The sequence below is a fragment of the Rhipicephalus microplus genome, chromosome 5 (assembly GCF_043290135.1).
Source record: "Rhipicephalus microplus isolate Deutch F79 chromosome 5, USDA_Rmic, whole genome shotgun sequence".
In the NCBI taxonomy this organism is placed as follows: domain Eukaryota; kingdom Metazoa; phylum Arthropoda; class Arachnida; order Ixodida; family Ixodidae; genus Rhipicephalus; species Rhipicephalus microplus.
The window spans coordinates 28,976,651-28,998,584 of NC_134704.1; the positions used below are offsets into that span (position 1 = coordinate 28,976,651).

General features: G+C 43.9%; 2 protein-coding genes across 5 annotated transcripts in view; both read left to right on the top strand.

Moving 5' to 3' along the window:
* Positions 1-4,633, top strand: part of LOC119174829 (bromodomain and WD repeat-containing protein 3-like) — a 50,211-nt gene extending 45,578 nt beyond the window's left edge. For all 3 annotated transcript variants that reach the window (XM_075895070.1, XM_075895071.1, XM_075895072.1), the window contains 4 exons: positions 189-313; positions 1,754-1,866; positions 2,967-3,080; positions 3,237-4,633. In XM_075895070.1, the coding sequence (XP_075751185.1) occupies positions 189-313; positions 1,754-1,866; positions 2,967-3,080; positions 3,237-3,994 (1,110 nt within the window). In that variant the 3' untranslated portion in view covers positions 3,995-4,633. The remainder of the gene's footprint in view (positions 1-188; positions 314-1,753; positions 1,867-2,966; positions 3,081-3,236) is intronic.
* Positions 4,634-6,581: 1,948 nt separating this feature from the next.
* On the top strand, positions 6,582-21,274 carry PRL-1 (protein-tyrosine phosphatase 4A family member PRL-1). Of its 2 annotated transcripts, none has more exons than XM_037425922.2 (6): positions 6,582-6,714; positions 11,173-11,473; positions 15,128-15,220; positions 18,441-18,571; positions 20,397-20,471; positions 20,946-21,274. In XM_037425922.2, the coding sequence occupies exons 2-6, from the start codon at positions 11,282-11,284 to the stop codon at positions 21,052-21,054; spliced, it is 600 nt and encodes a 199-aa protein (XP_037281819.2). In that variant the 5' UTR covers positions 6,582-6,714; positions 11,173-11,281; the 3' UTR covers positions 21,055-21,274. The 2 variants fall into 2 exon arrangements, with proteins under 2 accessions (XP_037281819.2, XP_075751189.1); XM_075895074.1 differs by lacking the exon at positions 6,582-6,714 and adding an exon at positions 6,983-7,120.
* The last annotated feature ends 660 nt before the right edge of the window (positions 21,275-21,934 follow it).

Consider the following 21,934-nt stretch of genomic DNA (forward strand, 5'->3'; position numbering starts at 1 on the left):
GCCTTACTGCACAAACAACTTAGATCATGGATAGTTAAAGCATGGGTTCCTAAACTCTGCACTGAAGGGGCTTATATATTATGCGACTGTCATGCTAATTGATTAAAGAAATATTCTTGCTTTCTTTTACATGCTAGTACAGTTTTGTAGTCGACTGTGCCAACACTGTCGCATGCTTCTCCTTTCAGATTTACTCCATGACAATACGAATGTCGGCTTTATTTGAAGAACGCATTCGTCAAATCACCAGCGATTGGAGGTCAGCAGTGAAGTACGAGACCAAAGTGAAGAACAACCAGTATGTTAGCAGCAGGTGAGATCCCCCTCCTTCCCTCCCTCCTTCTCCTCTCTTTCTCGCTCTTTGTTTGTTCTGCCAGTGCAACTTCAGCTGTAGTGTTAGTAGCAGAAGTTGGTGCAATGCCCCACATCTTGTATTTTGAAACAACCTGCTGCAGTGTTCTAGTGGTAATGGTGATAGACTCCTGAGCCAAAGGTCGCGAGGCCATATTTTGGCCGTGGCGGCCACATCTACATGCAGTCGATCCCGGGTATATTGAACTCGAAGGGGACCGCAAAATAGCTCAATGTATCGATAATTCGAAATACAAAATATGCGTATTTAAGGCCTAAATTGAAGCATTTCAGGCTGCGGAAATTATTAGAAGTGCTAACATAACAATTCGCTTAAAATATAATGAAGAACAAGGTGTGAACTGCAAGTTAGCGCACTTCATTTCGCATGAAAAGAGTTCGTAAACTTGTCTTGCTCCTTGCGTGCTGTCAAATTACACTCATCCTCAATATCATTGAAGCTTTTCAAATAGTGCGATATTTAGCTCCTTCGGCCTCAACAGCATTGATTGAAGCAGAACTCTGATGCAAGCTTTGTAGCACTGCAAAAGATTGGTTGGCGGCAGCAGCAAAAGCTTTGGCATATTCATAACCGCATGGGTACACTTCCGCGGCACCGGACACGGCAGCCATCATCTTGGCATCTGTGCAGTCAGAGACAGCAACGTCATCATCTGAACCGATAAGTCGCTCACTGTCCGTAGCTGCGTCAGAGTCAGCAAAGAAGTGCCGGTGCACCCTTGCGCTTCTTTGTGCTCCCCCTTGGTGCGACTGGTGAACAGAAGACAGCGGGGAGAGTACAAGAGAGCGCGGGCACCGAACAACCCTGTTGTGTCCTTCTTTGCACTGACACTCGCTCATTGTGATGAAGTGGCCACCATCATGACGTACCCAGCACAGAGAGCCTGTACGGTATGTCACGTGGAAACTAGGAGTCCAGCCGCATAATGGCAGACTTTTAATTGCGTTTTTGTTTGTAAGGCACAAAGTATCTTTAATTAATTGCCACTGTAATAACAAATAAAAAAATTCTGTTATTGGTGGTAAGAGCATTGAACTGTTTCTTGGTGCGAGCGCATGTACTGCAAGAACCCTGGCTAGCCTCATACTAGTTCTCACTAGCTTCCACTGAAATAAAATGAAGAGCAGATACATTAAAAAAAGTTTTTTTTTTTTCCTTTTTTTTTTCAAGGACTAAGGTGGGGGTGTTCATTATGCAAGCCGGTTTATTGCCATAGTAAATACGGTCATAAACACTGAAATCGCCACACACACGGCAAGATGCTTCTTGGTTGATATTTCAAACAGTTTCACGTACCCACATGGTGGGTAGATTGGCCTCAGTTAAGCATCGATTGTCCTGTTCCTGATTTTTAATTTTTTTTTTCTGGCACTGTTTCAGACGCCACCCAGCAGCAGTGCTTGACTTTTCAAGTGACTCTCAGCCATCGTCATCAAGGACAAGCGGCCATTCATCACAAGCCGGAACGTCCTCATCCACTACGAGATCAGCTGGTAAACTTAGCATATGTTCATTGTCAACTTCTCTCGAGGGAAGCATTGGTTGCAAAGCACTGGTGGTGCGTCACGCGCATGCTGTAAAGTCAGATGTTTTGTACCCTCTGGTGGCTGATTTTTTTTGCACTTTCAACTTTCATTCCTTTTTATTTTGCAATTGCCACACTTTCCCCCTACGTTTTCCTCTACATCTGCTTGCAATTTTCCACACAGTGATAAAAATTAGTGCAACTTTCTCTACTGGTGCATGTGGAACCATTAGCTCCTCCTTGCTGTCTGTATTGATGTTCTTGCCCATCTGAGTTATTACATCCCACGCTGTACAAATCACTGCAGTGGGGGAGCGTGTGCCAGGTGCACATCTTCAAGGCAGTAAAGCAGAAGAGGACAAAGAGCATGTGCACAGTTCATGATCATATGAAAGTATTGGGAGCGCAAACTAACGGGACACATAAGAGGAAACAAACAAGCGCCCGTTAGTTTGCGCTCCCAATACTTTCATTATGGATATATACCAACTAGCCCGCCTATCAACCCTTCTACAATTCATGATGATAGTTTCTTGTCTGAGAGACCACGGGTTTCTCAAGCTCCACTGTTGAAAACTCTCAAATCAGGCACTTTGCTGGAAGTGTAGCCACGAATCGTTCTTTTAGGTGTGCTCATACAAGCGAGTAACAATAGGAATGCTGAAGCCAGTGCCAGTACCGTCGGTGGCAAGTGCCAGTTCTTCTTATATGAGCAGCTATAGGGGCTAGTTGGTTGTACATTTTGGATAATCGACCTTTTTTCAACATACAAAGATGGACTGAATATGCTCTGTGTCTGTGGTGTATTCAGTTCGTCTGATTATGTTAAATTATAAGTTGGTCGAGCTGGTGACCTCACAAAGAGAAGCATTCTGAAGGGGCAAATTTCTTCATGGTGACGGGTAGATTTGTGTTGTGCAGCAAGCTTTTGCCGAGAATAGTGTAGCACTTCGTAACTGTATCTCCGTCTTGCTCGATTGCCATAATTGTAGATGTCCTACTGTGTTCAGTGAGACTATTGCAGACGGGCAACATCTGATGTTTCTTTTTTCTTTTTGTATCTTTTAGTGCTCCAAGTGAAATGCTATGCCGAGTCAGATTCCGATACGGATGAGGATGTTGACTCGAAGCAGATTGTGCAGGCCAGCAGTTTGGTTCGGTCTACCAGGTCGAGCGGCCAAGGTGTGCACCTTTCTCTTCTGTAGCCTCGTCTTATTCATTTCTTGTCGACATGCGGTTGTCTTGTTCGTGAGGTTTCATGTGTGCGCCTTGTCAGCAACCTCTCTCCATCAGGCATATGGCATTGCTTGAGTTTTAAAAAATTGCCATTTTGTGCAGGTGACCGAATGGTGAACGGGAAGAAAACCTCTCCCGCCGTGACGTGGAAACTGCAGAGTAGCTCCTCTAGCGAAACTCTGTCCAAAGGCAGCCGCAAGCGAAAGGCCACTCGGTACATCTCTTCTTCGGACGGGGACGACAGCCACGGGGACGCCGAAGAGGAGGCAGGCAGCATTGAATGCAGCCAGGATTCCAGTGAGGACGAGAACAGTGAAGAGCAGCACGGCGAAGAATACGATGACAACGACGACGACTCTCCTCCGGGCAGGCGTAGGTCGTCGAGAAGAGCCGCGCGCACCAATGTGATCGGCAGTGATGACAGCAGCAACTGGACCAGCTGCAGTGGAGAGAGCAGTTCATCTAGAAATACGATGGACCGGAGGAAAAAGCGCGAGAATAGCAGTGGTGAGTCAGAGATGACAACGGGCAGCTCAGAAAAGTCTTCTTCCTTCATGACGGACCATGACTACGGACAACCGCGGCGATCGTCGCGCAAGCCCTGCAAGACAACTAGTTTTTCACCGGAGACGACCGTCAGGTCTCGTGCGACCACCAATAGCAAGACTCGCGTGCAAACGAGAAACCGTGGTCAGCAAAAAGTTCGTTACAGAGAAGATGAAGATTCTGAGTGGACAGGCGACTCGGGCGATGATGAGGACGGCCTTGACTCAAGGGCACGCGAGGTGCTTTCCGTCAGCAGCCGGGGCCGGTTACGAAAACTTTCTAAGCACGCGGCACGTGCCATGGTGGCCCAGTGAAGTCTGGCTTCACATAATTGATCAGTGGGGTGTCAGTTTGTTGACATCTCCGAGAGCTCAGAGTGTCATCATCTTCACATTGTCCAGCAGCCAAATGATGTTTTCATATGTAAATTGCATCCTTTACACACCGGTTTTTCGTTACTATTTATTGAAGTCATTCATGAAGGCTGCAAAGGGCATTTTTGCGGGTATGTAGCATGAATTTGACAAGACTGGAAGTCTTCATTTAAACATTCCAGTTTTTTGGTGAGCATGCAGTGTTAGAAATTCACCAGACATCATAGTGCTTTTTGTTTATTTTCTTTTGCATGTTTTGTTGTTCATTGTAAATGTCAATCATGTTGATGTAGATAATTAGTGATGCAAATGTCTGTATATATAAGAATTGTTTGTGCATGTAAAAATAACACTTATCATTGTGAACCCTGGTGGTGAGGGCTCTTTCCCAGTGAACTGGAAGAGCAGTTGCGAATGATGTACTTATGTTTGCAGCTTTTTTTAGCTGCATGAGACATGCAATGCAATTGTGTTAAAAAGTGATTTCCAGTGTGTGCTTGTCTGCTCACTGCCAGTATGTAAAACAAATGTGAAAAGGATTGGTGATGAAAGATTACAGGCTTTTTGAGATTGCAACAATGACTTCGTGGTTTTTATTTGAGTGAGATTCTTTATACAACTTTCACTAAAGGTATGCCAGCTGTGCTTCTTTCTTGAGAAACCTGTTTCATGGCTGCCATTGCAATTAGCACTGTGCATACAAGTCCACTGTAGTAGATGGGCAACTTCAGAGGGCTCGTACTGCCAAAGGGCCACAACCACAAGCCTCTTCGTATGGAGTCCCTCAGGTGATGCGATGCCACTGCCACAATAGCAATCAGTGCTACTTTGTAGACTTGAGACAGTCCCAGCAGCTTTCCCAAGAGTGCGACAACCAACAAGCTCACAAGCACCACTGAACTGCAGTGTAAGAACGGTCTTGTCTTCAGGTTTGTGGCATTCTGAAAAAGATTTAACGGCACACCTATTTTAGCAACAGGTTCCAGTACTGCAATGCCCACAACAGGTGCAAAGTCTCATCCACATATGCATAAGCATGGTAAAGCCTATTTGCATTTTCACCGTAGCTGGTGAGCATGTAGTAATGCAATGGCAAATGCACCACCTCCCAACTTGAACTGAATTTGTACAGATGAGCCAGCCAAATCGCACCTTTTGTAAGCCCTGTGGGAGAGAAGCTCGGCATTAATGGTCCGACTAACTGGGTAGTCTAGTGAAATCGCAGATGTCTGGTGCTCATGTGTTCGGAAAGTTTATGCTAACTACAAACCCAACACTTATTTTCGTAATGTATACACGGCTCATGCTTTGCATAGAAAAGCAACACGTGAAACTGAAAACCAGCATGTGTGCACTATGGATGGGCACACATGCTATGGATGGTGGTATCTATGTATGTTGCTCCTAAGACGGGCGACATCAGCTGCCCAAGCGCATAGCTTGCAGTAGAAGTTATAAAGGCCTCGCGAGAGCGATATACAGACTTTGATAAAACTGATTCGAATACATTGATGCAGTAGCTAACGAACTATTCCCGCTGTAACATTAGCCAATATTGCTTACGACTGAATTAGAGAGTCAAGTCTCCTTTCGGGTCGTTTAAGAACGAACACATCTATTAAAGCAAGCGCGACAAACAGCTTTTAGCTGCTGCACGCGAGCTCGCAGCACGGCGTCGTTTCCGTTACCTCTATTTTGAGAGATCTTGCGGCAAGAAAGTGATCAACGTCGACGGCACAGCCGAAGAGACCGCTAAGCAAGCTCTCCAGTAGGCTGGCCTTTCGCAACGGCCGGCCCGAAACCATAACCCAGCATAGGAACGCGATCAGACCGTGCGTCGCATTGTCCGCCAGCGCGCGAAGCCACGGAAGCCGAGCCAGGCCCGTAACGTAATCCCCTGCCGTTGAGACCGCCGCCGTCAGAGCAGCAGTGAACAAGTAGAAGGCCACCATTACGATGTTGCAGCAGAACGTACACCGAAGCGACCGAAGGTAACGCAAACATGCTGACATGCCCTGTTGGCTCAAGACACTACGTGTGGAGTGACACGCGCGCCTGCACACCCTTAGGGCGCATTTCTGTCTGCAAAAAACACTCCCGAACCGAAAGCAAAGTAAATAGCGGTTGCGTAAACATTGCTACATATGTTGCCATATGATCATGAAGTTTGCGTTAGGAGTCAACGCCATTAGAACTTTACGTTAGCACCTGCGAATTATGAGCTCGACATGGAGTTAGCACATCGAACTAATTTATCTATTTGCGCTTTTTTTAGAAACTCGCATTAATTTTAGGAAACTATATGAACTGAGCCACAGAGGTTCCTACTACAATATTTCTAGGAAGCTCAATGAGCGACGCAAAACGCGACACGCACTAGAGTTTTGATAGTTTTGGTTTCGGCAATTTTAGAAAATAACTATTGCAAAAACTATTTAGCATTTTTCTCAGTGAGTAGAAGTATTAATCATCTCCAAGGTTGACATAAAATGATATATTTTACGATAGAACATCGAACGCATATTTCACTAAACAGCTCGTTTCCTAGTTGTGTGTGTCAAGCGCGAGCGGCAACCATGTGCTTCGTCTTGATATTTTGATGTGTAGCGTGTGCTGGAAATATCCGACACATTCTGGCTTCAATGAAAAGCGACGCAGCAGTAAGTATAACTTGTTGAATCAGTTGAAAGTCTGTGAAAGTTACGTTTGGGCACCTAACCGGTACGGTAAACCGCCGTCTAGTGCTTACCGGGGCAGCGCGTCACCGTTTCGTCATTGAGAGCTAGGCCTAGTGGCCGATGCGCCTGAAATAATGTATTTTTGGCACTTGCCTACCAACCGTTGACGATTGTGCGATTTGATGCGCGACTCTTGAAGAAGCCGCCAGGCCTATGTGCGTATCATCTTGTTTACGAGCCTCTCGAATGTGCGACGCAGCGAGTAGTGGCTTCATTCGGTGGCCCATTGCGGCTGACGCCGCCTGAAGCGTGTGGCTTCGCCTTTTTGACAACGCTGTTGGTCGTCACCCGTGATGTGCGCCGAGCAGGAGTCCGAATCACATCGCAAGTACGCGCAGTCTTGGCTTTACTGGCTCAGAATTTCGCAACGTCATTTTCGAGCTAGCCGTAGCGGGCGTTTTAATGCAGTTTCGACGAAGTATTCGCTCCGGGCGAGGCGCCTTCTGCTACGAAGAAAAGAGACGGCCGGCTACGCCTTAAAAACTCGGAAGGGCGGTGTTTTTGTGGCGTTTCGGTAGGCACTGAATTGTTTCTTACGCGTTGTTTGAGCCCTGAACGAGTTTGCCGTGAACTGCCTCGTTTAAGTTCCTTGTCAGTGACAGCCCCGTCGTTTTATCAGTCGCGAACCCCCACTTCGCACGAAAAGGGCCTCTTGTATTTTTTTTTTTTCTTGACACTTGCCTGTTTCTTATTTCATTATCGTTCGTTCGAGTACGCCGGACATTCCACCGTGTCCGTGTATTTGTATCGGTCAGTTCGCAACAGGATTCCGCTGCAGCTTTATTATTCGCGCGCTGATAAAAGAAAAAAAATTCGACCGCCTCGACTCTTGTCTCGTAATCTCCGCTGCGGCGGCTTGTCTGCCCCTGTTTTCGACTTGTTCCGAACGTGTCGACGCGTCTTTTCATTGGTTGCCGTTTCAAAACCGGGTTCGTGACGCCAGCTTTTTTTCTCCGTAAATTGACAGCTGAGATTTCAGTTTACGCCTCCGGGCTAGAGTTACTGTAACTCTACTCCAGGCGAGACGGATGCTTCTTCTCGCTGTGTGTTCTTTTCTGTGAAAAAAAAAAAAAACAAACGAACAAAGCGAACCTTGAATAGCTGTTGACGGAGGCAGACAAAACGAAGACTTCCTGGTTTCTGCCTCATTGCTACCTGATATTCGATGCGTGTGCTCCACAAAGTAACTTGTTTTCTTGTTTATCAGAGGTTAAGTAGCAGTGGTACGTGATCGGGGTGTAGTGCTAAATTGTCAGATTTGCTACTGTTATGTATCTGGTATGTTGAATCTTGAGTGGCGCCTCGTGAACATTGTGTAATGCAGACTTTTAAAAGCAAACCACCGAAAGTTGCGTTTGTTTTATCATGTCAAGAATGTTGAGAAAGTAAATATGCATACTGTTGAAGATTTTTTATGTAAACTTTCGCCGAAATGCGAGTGTTACATCAACGATCATAAGTAGAAAAGGGATTGTGCAAAAGAAAAATGAAGTTGTAGGCACATGTTAAGAATGAACCACCGTTAATTTATAATAAGCAAATAATAAATTATAAGCTAAAGTCAGTTATAAAAGTATTGCAAGATGTTACAGTTAGTTTTAAATGATTGCCTACAGCATAAAAAGTTGCATAAGTTATACTTTGTCGTACAGGTGAGCGGACAACAAATTTTATGCTTAAATGCTTATTACAAAAGTTGTTATAGTTTGCATTACTGTTGAATGCAAAAAAAATCTAGTTTCAAAAGAGGCGGGTTTAAATATTTAGTCCAGGTTATAAAACATGTTTCATATAATAAATTCATCAGTGTCAGCTTTGGACCTCCTCGGGAAGCACGGTTTATTCCTCACATGTTTAGCATACAAGTTTGACTTGTGTTCAGCCAGTCCGCAAAAAATTTAGAAATTTTAGTCATGTCCTAGCAAGGTTTTTTGCCTGCCAGCTACAAAATGGGGGTGTGCCCCTGTTAGCATCATCGTACTTGGTTTACATCATTGTAAAAGTCAAGTTTATAGGCATAAATATACAATTTTTTGCATTAATGGAATGCTGGGCTATCTCCCATAGCCCGCTAGTTTTATAGAGAAAACATGGGATGTTCCATTCTTTTGCTGCAATGGAACGACATGCGAGTACAACACGAGAAGACAGATGTGCACTTCTCGTTTCGTACTTGTGCCATTTTAGTGCTGCAAAGGAACGATGCCATACCAACTAGCCCCCATCGAATCCTTATTGAATCCTTATAAAATGCTTTTGTAAAATATGAATCGATAAATTATGACATTGTCTATATGCAACGAAATTTCTGGTAGTTGGAACAAATTAAATCTGAAGCTTTGTTTTGGGTGCATGTGGGCAGGGCTGAAAAACTTATTTTTAATGGATCAAGGTTTACCCATATTTCTTTGTCCAAAATAATTTATATAATAAATATGGGAGGTCCCAGAAATGTAAAAAAAGTTGAAAAAAACATGTGTCAAAGAAACCTTTTTGAAGGGGGCAACATATATTAGAGACTAAAGTGGAACAATGAATCGGCTTGGGCTGATAAATTAGTTTTCGAACACTTTATTTTTGTTAGTTCCACTATTACAGGTTCACAGGTTCATCGTTAAAATATAAAATTAAGGCAGATATAATCTCTTGACTTGTTTTGTTGCCTGTAAGGTTGCCTTCCAGTGGTTTCAACTTCGTGCAGAATCCTGTCATGTATTCATTAATTAAATAAGTTTAATGCAGGATGGTTAGTGCCAATAAATGCAGTTCTACAGCCATTTATTGCTTTTTTCTAATGCCTTGAAACAGTAACATTTGCTTTTGTGTAATGTGGATATCATTGCTTGATAATAATAGTGTAACATCAACCATATGCTAAACACTTAATTTTCATGGATTGTTTTTGACAGCTGAATTTGATTGGAGTCAGTGACTCGCATTTTCTACTCTTTCTAGTTTTCTAGACCGATGCAAGTGTAGAGGTGGTGTCCGTTCCAGTATTGACTTGCAAGGGTCTGAAAAAACAGTAAACGCTTATTGTGCATTTTCTGTCCTCCAAACCGCTATGTGTACACTAAAACTTGTACTTCGCATCCCTGCTGAGAGTTTGCGACGGCGGGCTCTAGGACATCGAACTAGAGTGTGCATTTCAATTAGGGAAAAATTCTTTATCGTGCACAGGGAAGAATCCTAATATTCAAAATTAATCTTCTACTCTAACTTCCTTCTAACCCTTTAAACAGTTTTGCCTTCTAACTGCGCAATTTAGGGTAGCCTTTAATTTTCCGGAGCACCTATTTCAGTTATTTAATTCACTTGTAAGCTTTGAAAAATTATTCACATTAACAAAAAGTAGTATTAATGTTGCTGTGAAGTGTTGGCTATTAAGTTAGTACTTACGCTTGATCCTGGGGGAAAAAATAAGCTAAATGAAATTTTATGTGCTTAGAAATCATGTATAGTAGTTAGCAGCGCTTTTGAACTAGCCACACTTAGGCGTTACATGCGATCCACAAGACTATTTGAGATTATATCGCAGAAGTTCACTTCAGAATGCAGATAGTCACAGGCTTTTACTGACTAGGGCAAACCTTTGGAACATGGTTCCAAAGGTGCATGAAAAAGCGTCTGCTTATGCGTACTGCCAAGAACATTACCGCGGTAATGGTGTACTATGTTTTGTTCAGTGTTATAGAAGTAGAGTTTCGGGCATTTGATTTAGGCCATTACCAATTGATACCTGCATGGCACTGAAAAAAAAAGCTTGTTTTCCCAGTTAGTTTGCTGTGTTTACTTGGAAATGTTCTAAGCACTCAGAGATGCCAATTCATTTGTTCATTCACGAATGCAGGGTGTGCCAGTCATTGCTTTCTTTGACAGTCCATGGCTTTTGTCTAAATAATCCCCGGCAAACATTTGGTATATGTGCAGCATGCAATAGTTCGTGCAAACCTGCTTTAAGCTGGTACTTTGCATGATAGTTTAAATGCCTATTTATGCCTAAGTGACAGTATTGAGGGCTTATTATAGGCACCTAGAACTTTTTTTTTTTTTAAACTTTCGGTTTCTACTTATATCTGTGCTTTGAGTTGTTGATAAATTTGCCCTCGGGCTGTCAGTTGATAGCTTCCTGGTTAGCTAAATTGGTAAAGCGACCACCCCGGAAAGGCGTTGGTCCCGGGTTCGAACCCCGGACCAGGGCGTATTTTCCGGCCACTACGAGACTTTTCTTTCTGAGAAATCGGTACAGATTTTCTTGTGGCTACGTTCTAAGAACAGGTGGTTGTCTTCATTCCCTTTCTTAAGATGTTTCTTTGGAAAATACTCGCATGTTTACCAGTTTACTGCAGAGGTGAAACTCGCTAGTTGATGTCCTTGCAGGCGACAGCAGGCGTACAGGGCAGCGGCAGCCGTGCTTGGATGGAGGTAGTGCTTGGCTCGAGCGGCGAGTATTGCCTGGCACAGCACAAATAAGGGAGCCCCTCTGCCAATGTACTGTGTGCCCTATGGGGTAAGCGGTCTGGCTGACTGTGCAGTGCTGCGCCGCTGTGCCATGTCCGCACCAGCCATGAGGCAAAAGGGGGCAGCCATGCGGCCGGGGCCTTCCGAGATCGACTTCAAGAACATGCGCTTTCTCATCACGGACCGCCCCACTGACGCCACTGTGCCAGCCTTCCTGGAGGTGGGTCTCTGCTCGCTCACAGCTAGAGCTGTAACAGGTAGAAAAGGCAGAACTATGCCTTGAAAGCTGGAATTTCTATGAAAGGTGCCCATATGTGCACAACAAAGTACGCTGTTAGCTCCAAACGTTTGCTTTTGTTGCGAATCCTATTATCATACCGGCCTGCAAATGTAAGTTGGTGATTGACTGAAAGACGGCTGTGTTTCGAATCACGGTAGTCTTTAATACTCACTGTTCTTTTGCAAGTCCATACTGCAACACACATTTATACCAGTCTTTCTAGTTGCATTGCACAGATCACATGTCTGACAAAAAAAAATGCTGGCATTGGATTCCAGTTGTCTGCACTTTTTTTTTTCTCGTTTTGGGGCGCTTGCAGTGAACAGTGACAAAAGCTGTCTCAATTACAAACATGCCTGCAAAGACTAATGTGCATGAGCCCCCCCATTCCTGTTTGTCATATTGTACCACAACCAAGAGCTTACGGCGGCACCTTTTAAACACAGTGTATTTGCAAAGAGTATATGGCCGAGCTGTCATATTGCCAACCCTTACTGAAACAGTTTTACTGCAATTGGTATGCTTGGGGTTGGCTTTGTGGGCAGGAGCAGCCTTGCTACTTTTATTTCCGCAATGGTCTTCCAAATACTGGCAATTCATGAATCGTTATATTTATGTAGAGCCTTGGATGAATCTTCAGATGCAATATCAAGATCTTAGGTTATTCTTTATGAAGTTCATTTTATTGGTTGACCGTGCAGTCACTGTCCTACACCTGCTACCTACCATTGTAGGCCTTTGTTACAAGGGGGTCACAGTACTGTCTTAACTCTCAATCCAGTTGATGCCTTGTTCCATTACAAATGATCTTCCTCATGTTTGGATTAATGTACTCCTATATATGTATATATATGTAGAAATATCAGCCGTCATGCAGACACTGCGGAATCAGGGCGTCGATGAAGTATATATAAACATACTGGAAGAAATCTACAGGGGATCAACTGCTACCATAGTGCTTCATAAAGAAAGCAACAGAATACCAATCAAGAAGGGTGTAAGGCAGGGGGACACAATCTCCCCAATGCTATTTACCGCGTGCTTACAGGAGGTTTTCAGAAGCCTAGAATGGGAACAGTTAGGGATAAGAGTTAATGGAGAGTACCTTAGTAACCTGCGCTTTGCCGATGACATTGCATTGCTGAGTAACTCAGGGGATAAATTGCAACTCATGATTACGGAGTTAGACAAGGAGAGCAGAAAGGTGGGTCTTAAAATTAATCTGCAGAAAACCAAAGTAATGTACAACAACCTCGGAAAAGAGCAGCACTTCGAGATTGGTAATAGTGCGCTTCTAGTTGTAAAAGACTGTCTACTTGGGGCAGGTAATAACCGCGGAGCCAAACCATGAGATTGAAGTAACTAGAAGAATAAGAATGGGGTGGAGCACATTTCGAAAGCACTCTCAAATTATGACAGGTAGATTGCCACTATCCCTCAAGAGGAAGGTATATAACAGCTGTATCTTGCCGGTACTTAGCTACGGAGCAGAAACCTGGAGACTTACAAAGAGGGTTCAGCTTAAATTGAGGACGACGCAGCGAGCAATGGAAAGAAAATGGTAGGTGTAACCTTAAGAGACAACAAGAGAGCAGAGTGGATTAGGGGACAAACGGGGGTTAAGGATATCATAGTTGAAATAAAGAAGAGGAAATGGACATGGGCCGGGCATGTAGCGCGTAGACAGGATAACCGCTGGTCATTAAGGGTAACTGACTGGATTCCCAGAGAAGGCAAGCGGGTTAGGGGGAGACAGAAGGTTAGGTGGGTAGATGAGATTAAGAAGTTTGCGGGTATAAATTGGCAGCAGCAAGCACAGGACTGAATTAACTGGCGGTACATGAGAGAGGCCTTTGTCCTGCAGTGGACGTAGTCAGGCTGATGATGATGATGATATATGTATACCATTATAAGCAGCACTGGTTCTCACTGATTTCACACGAATATACTGCACACTTGCACTGAGAAAAGGCTCATTGAGCCACTGCCATACCTGCTAAGTATCCCGGATTTTCTGGAAGACTCCCGGATTTGGACTAGTCTTTATGTTTGTACGGTTGTCAGAAAAATCTGAAAATCAAAATTTATGTGCATGATCTGGCCGCATTGACAAAAATGCAGCTCAATACGATCCAGGCTTTTTTGCGAACCCATCGCATTTTATTCTAAACGAATTTAGGAGGCATTCATCTAAACATACACTGGAATCTCAACGATGCAAAATCGGCAGATACGAATTCGTGAACTTCCCCAGCCAAATTTCACTATGTCGATTGGGCCAAAATTCGGATGTCCCAAGCACTTTTCCTCATCATGCATCGTGGCAGGTCGTATAAACTTTAGTACCTAAACCGTTGAAATGAAGGCAAAGAGCAGCGTGCTCGAAGCTTCGGAAGAACGCGCGCAGCCAGCGCACGCTTCGATTATCATTTGCCACAACTGCTGTGGACGAAATTGCGGTAACTGGCAGAACTCTGAAAGTTCATGCATGTCCTACACTTTACGAGTCAAAGCGAAGTTCTTTCCACAAATGCTGTAGATAAAACAGCAGCAGGTGCGATCATCGATAACAGAAAACAAAAAAAGGCTTCGTTCTGAAAGCACTTGCACGGCCAGCGCACGCGGAATGAAAATAAAACTACCATTTTCTGCAACCGTTGCGATCGCGTTGTCATGATCATCGATGGCGACTGCTAGCCAAGGGCATGCGGCTAATGCAGCGGTAGATTAAAAACGGTAAAGACGTAACAAAGGCTAGAAGCGTTTTGGCTTTCCTGTCCAAAGAATCTAGTACCAGCGCACGCGGAATGAAAACAAAACTACCATTTTCTGCAAACGCTGCGATCGCGTTGTCATGATCATCGATGGCGACTACTAGCCAAGGGTATGCGGTTAATGCAGCGGTAGATTGAAAACGGTAAAGACGTAACAAAGGCTAGAAGCGTTTTGGCTTTCCTGTCCAAAGAATCTAGTAATGTTTCTGTCGATCTGCATACTTTGGCTATACTTCAGCATACAGTTTTTAGTAGGCCTCAAACGAAGCTTCGACCCTCACTTCCCCAGCAGCTGGCTGCGTCGTCTCATCCGTTCACATGTCTCGCAGGAAGACATACGCAAGTTCTTTTGCTAGGAATAGATATTGCTTGTTCTTTTGACGATGCGCAAGTTCAGGAGAGACAAAAGTTTACGAACCCCCTTTGAGACTCGCACCTTCTACTTTAGTTGGTAAACTTTACCTTCGTGTGGTCAGCCACTCCAAGTCATTATAAGACCACAATGCCAACGTTTACGTAAATCTCCCGAATTCAGGATTCTTGAACTTGGGAGATATGCAGTGCAGTAGGATCTCGGTACATTAAAACTTGGTAAACAAAACTGCAGCTGAAAGGTGACTGTTGCCATTATTATTAGTTTCATACTTCGATTCTGCACCCCTGCGTCCTCTCTCAGTAAACAACTCTCCCCTTAAACAGAGAACATTTTAACCCATTGATGCCATGCTGCTAGTGGTGTCACAGACACTTGTAACTAGTTTTTGGACTCTTGGTCTGCAGAATTTTTTTCTACTAATGCTTATTCTATGTTTAATTCCAGGAGTTCAAAAAAAGGAATGTCAAGGATGTGGTCAGGGTATGTGAAGCCACTTATCAGAAGGATTTGCTTGAGAAGGAAGGCATTAACGTGTGGGTAAGTGATTTTATTGGTATTCACTTCTCTTGGAATTTTTTTAGCCCACTTTTAAGTTAATCAGGGCAGAGTCTTAAATTCTAGATGAAGAAAATAGAAAAGTGTACTGAGAAGTGCAATAGGCGGTTATATTTGGGAAGGCACCAATATTTTGTAGGTATGTACGGTGGTGCGCATTAAAAAAATTACATGGAATCGAACCACTTGGAAGTTTGAGCAGCACTTAGAATACATTATTCGCGGCTTTTAGTAGACAGCAAGTTTGATCAGAGAATCTTTATTTGTAGTGTATCAAAAACGTTTTTCTGTATTACTGTACCATCTAAAGGCATTGCTGGTCACAGGTCTGTTTGTGGCTTGCGTAATAAAGGTGTTAAAGGTTGAAGTCTGAAATTATGTAAATATGCTTGAAGAATAAATCTACTGCTACAGTCAACGTTTACAAATATTCGTGCTAGCCCGAGAGCCGAAAGCATTGTCAGCACTTGTGTAGTTCATGGCAGTTTCACAGTCAGTGGCCTGAAAGTGCCTGCTGGAAGAAAATGATCAAGGTTTGTCGCAACAGCCTCAACTGTGGCCGTGCTCATCCCAACATGTTGCAGTGCCCCGGCACGTTAAGGGGGGACGCGGCTTTGGGATCGCGAAAAATGGCAAAAAAAAAAATCGATTTTTTGAAACTCAAGTTTTCAGTTTCTGGAACCCTTTTTCTATCTGGTTCCAAAATATCGACACTCAAAACCGCGCAGAAGTGCTTCGGAAAATTCGTTTCACCCACCTAAGTAGCAAAACTTTTTCTGGAAATGGCGAGAAAACGGCGATTTTCAAAAAATTATAGCTTCGCGATGCTTGGGCCGGAAGCCGGCTTCTTCGGCTCATCGGAAAGTGCATTTCTCCGTGTTTAACTTTCCCGCCTCAGCTGGCTCCTCTTTTTAACAAGCGAGCAAAAAGCAAATGTTTGAAGGTCGTTTTGAGGCCCTTGATTGGCCGTGGCCGCCATGTTGCCTCAGCTCGCCTCGCCATTGGCCCGATGCTCGCTCCGGGTGATCGTCGTCTGCTGCTTGTGCGTCGCGAGGACATGGCTCTCGAAAATCGCCACTTCGTGACGTGTTCACGGCTTGATAATCACTTAAGATATAACTACGCTTTAGTTACGAGCAGTAAGCGGATGCGCGATCAGGTTACTACGAGCGCCGCGCGTCATCGGAGTCGTCTTTAGCCCTGACTCCGCCGACAGCGAGACTGCGGGCAGGAAACACGCACTAGCGCATTCGTGGTGACGTGCTTCTTCGCAAGCAACGAAGCTGTAAGCGGCGGCACGATCTGATTACTACGAGTGGCCGCACCGGATGCACGATCAGATTACTACGAGCGGGCGCGCGGCGGTCTACGAGTGCGGCGCGTCATCGGAGTCGGCTTTAGGCCTAACTCCGCTGACAGCGAGACTGCGGGCAGGAACGACGCGCAAGCGCACTCTTGGTGACGTGCTTCTTCGCAAGGAATGTACCACATTACTCGCTAGCTCCTCTGAATCTCGTACGGGTATTTTACGCATCGGCAGCGGACAACACAGTCAAGCTCGTCACCCCCCCCCCCCCCCTTCACATCCAAGGATCGCTCGGAACAGCGGCTAGCAGTTTCGCGCGTCGTCATTCGAAAATGCGATGCCAAGTGCAGTGCGTGCCGATTTTTTGTCTTCGTAGTTACACGCGCATCGTCATCGAACGCCGCCGGCAAGTGCATTACGCGCCGGCTGCACTGTCCACGCGGCCGCGCACCCCACGGTCATATGGAGTGGCATCAGTAAGCTTTTGTGATGCGATTCAGACGTGCTTGGAGCCGTGCTTGATATCGCCACGAACGTCTATGAATGTTCCGAGGTTAATGAATTGCTGTAGATTAGAGTTTCCGCGACCGGCTGTATGATGATGCGTTTCACGGCTAGAGCGGCGAAAGAGCATGTGTGAATCAGGGGCACGAATTTTTATATGCCCGTTTCGTGTCATTAATTATACTGCTAGAAATTCCCGTGCCACCAGTCTTCTGCCCATAACTTTGTTATTTAGAAAGAAGGCATAAGCCGTCATGGTGTGATCCATTTTTCTGATGCAATAAACCTCTCTCCAAATAAAAAAGTTCAGTGAATATTTGTAATCAATTGCTTAATTACGCTAATTACAACTTCAGCACAAAAAAAGTATGTGTTATAATTTCAGTATATGGTTTTATTCAATTACAATCTTTTTTTCTGTCATACCTATCACACCACTCCTTCATACAAAGAACTTGGTTTGAAATCCATACTTGTCCTTTGTAAATCATGAAAAGGAGTGAATCATGAAAAGAAGTCAAATATCACAAGACAAAGATCTGAGATCACAATTTTTAGGTGTCTTAGAGACGTAAAGAAAAGTTGAAACTTTAAACGCAGCTTTCTCAATACTGTTTTTTTTTTTTTTTACATTATGCTCAGCCCCTCAACATGGTTCAATGATGAAATAATTTGTTTCTCGTAAAGTATTTGTGGTATCGCTTCAAAATTTTTATGGAAGCACTGTGAGGTTATTCTTAGTGTCTGTGCAAATTTTCAGCAATATCCAACGAGAAACAAAAAAGTTCAATGAAAAAAACCTGTCGAAGACTTCAACAGGCTTTTTCTCACAAGTATGTTTTGGACATTGTGCATTGCTCGTGGAAAGAGTAGCACGAGAATGACTGGACTAATTTTGATTCTGTGTTTTTTTTTTTTTTTTTTCCTGAATCCCTGAACACTGCTTGTGGGTACAGAAATTGTCAATTTCTGTTTTGTGGCCCTGTTATTTTTCTAGACGATAATTTGTCCATGCCATTGTTTCTGACAATGTGTGTCGGCAGCCATGATAATCTCTCTAAAAAAAAAAAGAGAACTTATTAAAAAATTCTGAGAGTGCCATACCCTGTAGCTTTCTTTTGAGTAAAGATCAACACCCTTCGCAGCTTCCTGGCATGTTTTGTTGCAGCGCTAGGCTTTCCACGAGCAGACCATGTAATTGGATCGTGTAGCATTATGTAAATTGAGAACTACTGAAGCTATCATGATGAAACTGCATATTTTTCTATTCTCGACACTTGCGAGTATGCATGCCAAATTTCATTGCTGTAGGTCAACAAATAAAAAAGTTTTTTTCAATGCCACCTCCCCCCTTAAAACGAGCAGCCATTTGTGCATGTGTCTGTGTTACAGGACTGGCAGTTCGATGATGGGTCCCCACCCCCAGCACGTATTGTGGAGGAGTGGTTCCAATTGCTCAGGAAACGCTTCAAGGAGGACCCAGACTGCTGCATAGCTGTACACTGCGTTGCCGGCCTGGGCAGGTGAGCTCGCGAAGCAGCAGACTTGAAAAGGAAGAGAAGTGTCTTGCGGATAAGCCTTGGGAAGCTGGTATCATGTCGTGGTTGTTTATTTGCCACGTGTGGGACCTCTGTCGCTAAAAAAGAAAACAAAATTCTGGCAGCTGCACTGAACAACTCTGCAGATGTTAAACCCACAAAGCCCTACGCTCAAACCTCTGAAGAACACAAACTGCACTTGTCCGTGTTCTTTTCTTGTTTGTGTTTTTTTTTTAGCAAATTCCCGTCAACACTCAAACCTCATTTTAACAAAGTAGTGTCTTTCACGAAACCAAGTTCTTTATATATGAATTTTTGTTATAAAAATATTCCTATCACTATCTATTGCAGTACTATTCATTTACGTTATTTTAACCGATATTTGTTATGCCAGTGTTTGTTGTATGCAGGTGTGAATGTATTTTGATTCTGCACCATAGAAAATATGAAAAACTTCACTCATACCTTTGGCAATATTTGTGCCCGAAAAAAAAAAGTTTGAGTAATAAATACCCCTAATTGATTATTATGTACCTGTGTTCTGAGAAGCACACGTAGGCAACTTGAGTGTGTCAAAAACACCACTGTGTTTTGTGCTTCCTACTCTTGCATGAGAAGTTGGTCAAACTTGGCATATCAAAAATGATGTTGGGCACTGTTAGGTAAGAAACATCTAGTTGTATGTGAAGAACTTCCAAAGCATAAGTAACTCCGTAGTATTTGATTTTAAACTATGTATATGCATGCTTGATTATCCTGTGAGTAAACGAAGGGGGGGAAAGCACGAGAGTTATTCATGTAATGGTGCGCTGTGGCTTATGTGGTGTTAAGGACGGGATAGGTGTTGATTGCAAGAGACTTGGTGCAGAAATCTGAAGTGTAGGGTTTTGCAAGAAAGAAGCAAATTAGCCAAACAAGATGAATCCGAAGCGAGAGAGCACAAAGTGTCTCGTTCCTTTTAGTTCCCACAATGTCGGTGTGTTCATTAGATAAGCAAGTCCCAATATTTTTTGGTATCCTGTTCTTTAGCAGCATGTCAACAATCTTTCCACATACTTTAGTGAAATACCAATTATTCTACTACACAGTCAGATTTATCGCTTGCCTGTTTGGGCATTGTCCTTGGGCATTTCTCTGAACACTTGATGTAGCTTTGTCTCCAGTACAGTGCTCAACTCTCATGTCTATAACGATGGAGTGTCGCACGTCAAACAGCGCGAGCGACATCTTTAGTTGCAAATACGCCATATCTGAGCATGCGCAGTGCTAGTGATGTGCCTGCCTTGCAGTTCCCACCCTTCTTTATCTCCCCGGCCGCAATGACTACTTTGGCTGTTGAAGCGCTGTCAACATTATGTAATAGAATGAAAAGGAAAAAAAAAAAGAAACCAGCAATTGCTTGCATAGGAGTCTTTTTTTATGCTAAACTAATTCTCGCTTCGTGACACCATATCACAGCGAGAACGGTTCACTTCTTTTTTTTTGCTTGCTTCTTGCTTTTTTGCTGCATCATTCAGAGCGCTTTCGATGGCCAAAGTGGTTGTTGCATCCGCGGTGATAAACAGGGACCAGCATTGCAAGGCAGGCACATCACTAGTGCCGCGCATGCTCAGATGTGGCGTATATGCTACTGCAGATGTCGCCCGTGCTGTTCCGCGCACGACACTGTCGTTATGTACATGCGATTTGAGCACTGTACATGGACAATATCAATATTGGTGTCTTGTTCAGTGCAATGGTGCAGCTGCCATGTGTGTGCCTTGTTTTTGTGGGACTGTTGTCTTAAGCCTTGCATTCCTTTTTCTTGCAGGGCACCTGTATTGGTTGCATTAGCGCTTATTGAATTAGGTATGACTTATGAGGATGCTGTGGAGCTCATAAGGCAGTGAGTATTTAAGATGTATGTCCTCTCTAGCTAGAAGATTGTGGATCTGGAGTTGTTGCCTGCTTGCAGTACTTGTAAAAAGTTGTTGTCATTCTCATATTTTATTTTTATCAAGCATTAAATTTTGTAGTGAGCACCTTTTGGTTGGTAAGAATTCTGTCGTATCCAGTGCGTGGCCAATTATTGTATCATTATATATGATAGTCATGGGGGCAGCGGGAATACTGCGAAATCTCCAGAAATAGTTATGTTATGTGTCATTATATCTGGCGTCATACATATGTATGTGGATTACACTGTACTAATGCTGCAGTAACTGATATAAAAAGTTGTGGCGAATCTCTCAAGGGTGATGGCTGTCACGAGCGGCTAATGCTTTAATAAACACGTGAATCTGTTATGGATCTTCTTATTTTTCTTTGTCTGTGGGGAATGCATGGCACTACCTTTGCTGATATCTTGTTTCCCTCGCAGGAAACGACGGGGAGCCATCAATGCCAAGCAGCTCTCCTACTTGGAGAAGTACCGTCCCAAGTCGCGGCTGAGGCTGCGCAATGGGCATCGGCAGTGCACCATACAGTGAAGGCTTCCCTTTTTCCGATCCACCTTTTAATTTTTTTTTTTTTTTCTATGTTGCTGCGACCATTTTGACCTCGCTCCTGGCAGTTTATTCCGCCATCTTTCCTTCCCCACTCTGGGCACGTGGCTCCTTGGATGCGGTGGCACCCTCGTGTTCAAACTCCCTTCGAGTATTGGGAGGGATGGCAAGCGACTTTCGCCTTGTCGCTGCACACATTCAGCCAGTGCTTCTCGTAGCACTCTTTGGTTAACTTCTTGGCATCCTTTTTTTTTCAGTGTACACCTTTTTCTTTCATCGTTTTCTAATATCCCACATCTTAATCTCGCAGCAGCAACTAACGTATTTTGTCCATTCACGGAGTGGCAGAGCGATAGGATCCAGAGAGTGTATTTTGCGGAAACTGCAGGTGAGGAGATTGATGCAGGGGTGCGTGCGTTCGGACTGTTGCAAAGTAGCGGTAATCGTTTACTTTCGTTCATGCACCTTTCCTCTCGTTCTCCCACATCCTCATTGTGTGGTATAAAAAAAAAACTCCTTTCTATCTCTGAACATGTCAAAGTGTAGAGCCAGTGTGCCCAGAGCTTTTACCTGAGTTTTTTGTCTCGCCATCACACTATTCACATCTTTGCTAGAGTGCTCTTTTTTTTTCCCTTTTTCATTGTTGCGTATAGTTTAAATTGCATTATAGAGGAGCCCTTTCAAAGCTGTCTCTGAAGCGGATCCTGGGATCTTCCTTTTTTTTCTCCCTCTTCCTAGTCCTTTTAATTTAGGCGAGTTTCTTTGCAATATGCTTTTTTTTTTGCTGGCGGCTGCAAAGGCGTGAGTGATGAGTTTACATATATACACCCCTTTTACTCCACAATGCACGAGCCCAAGTTAAAGG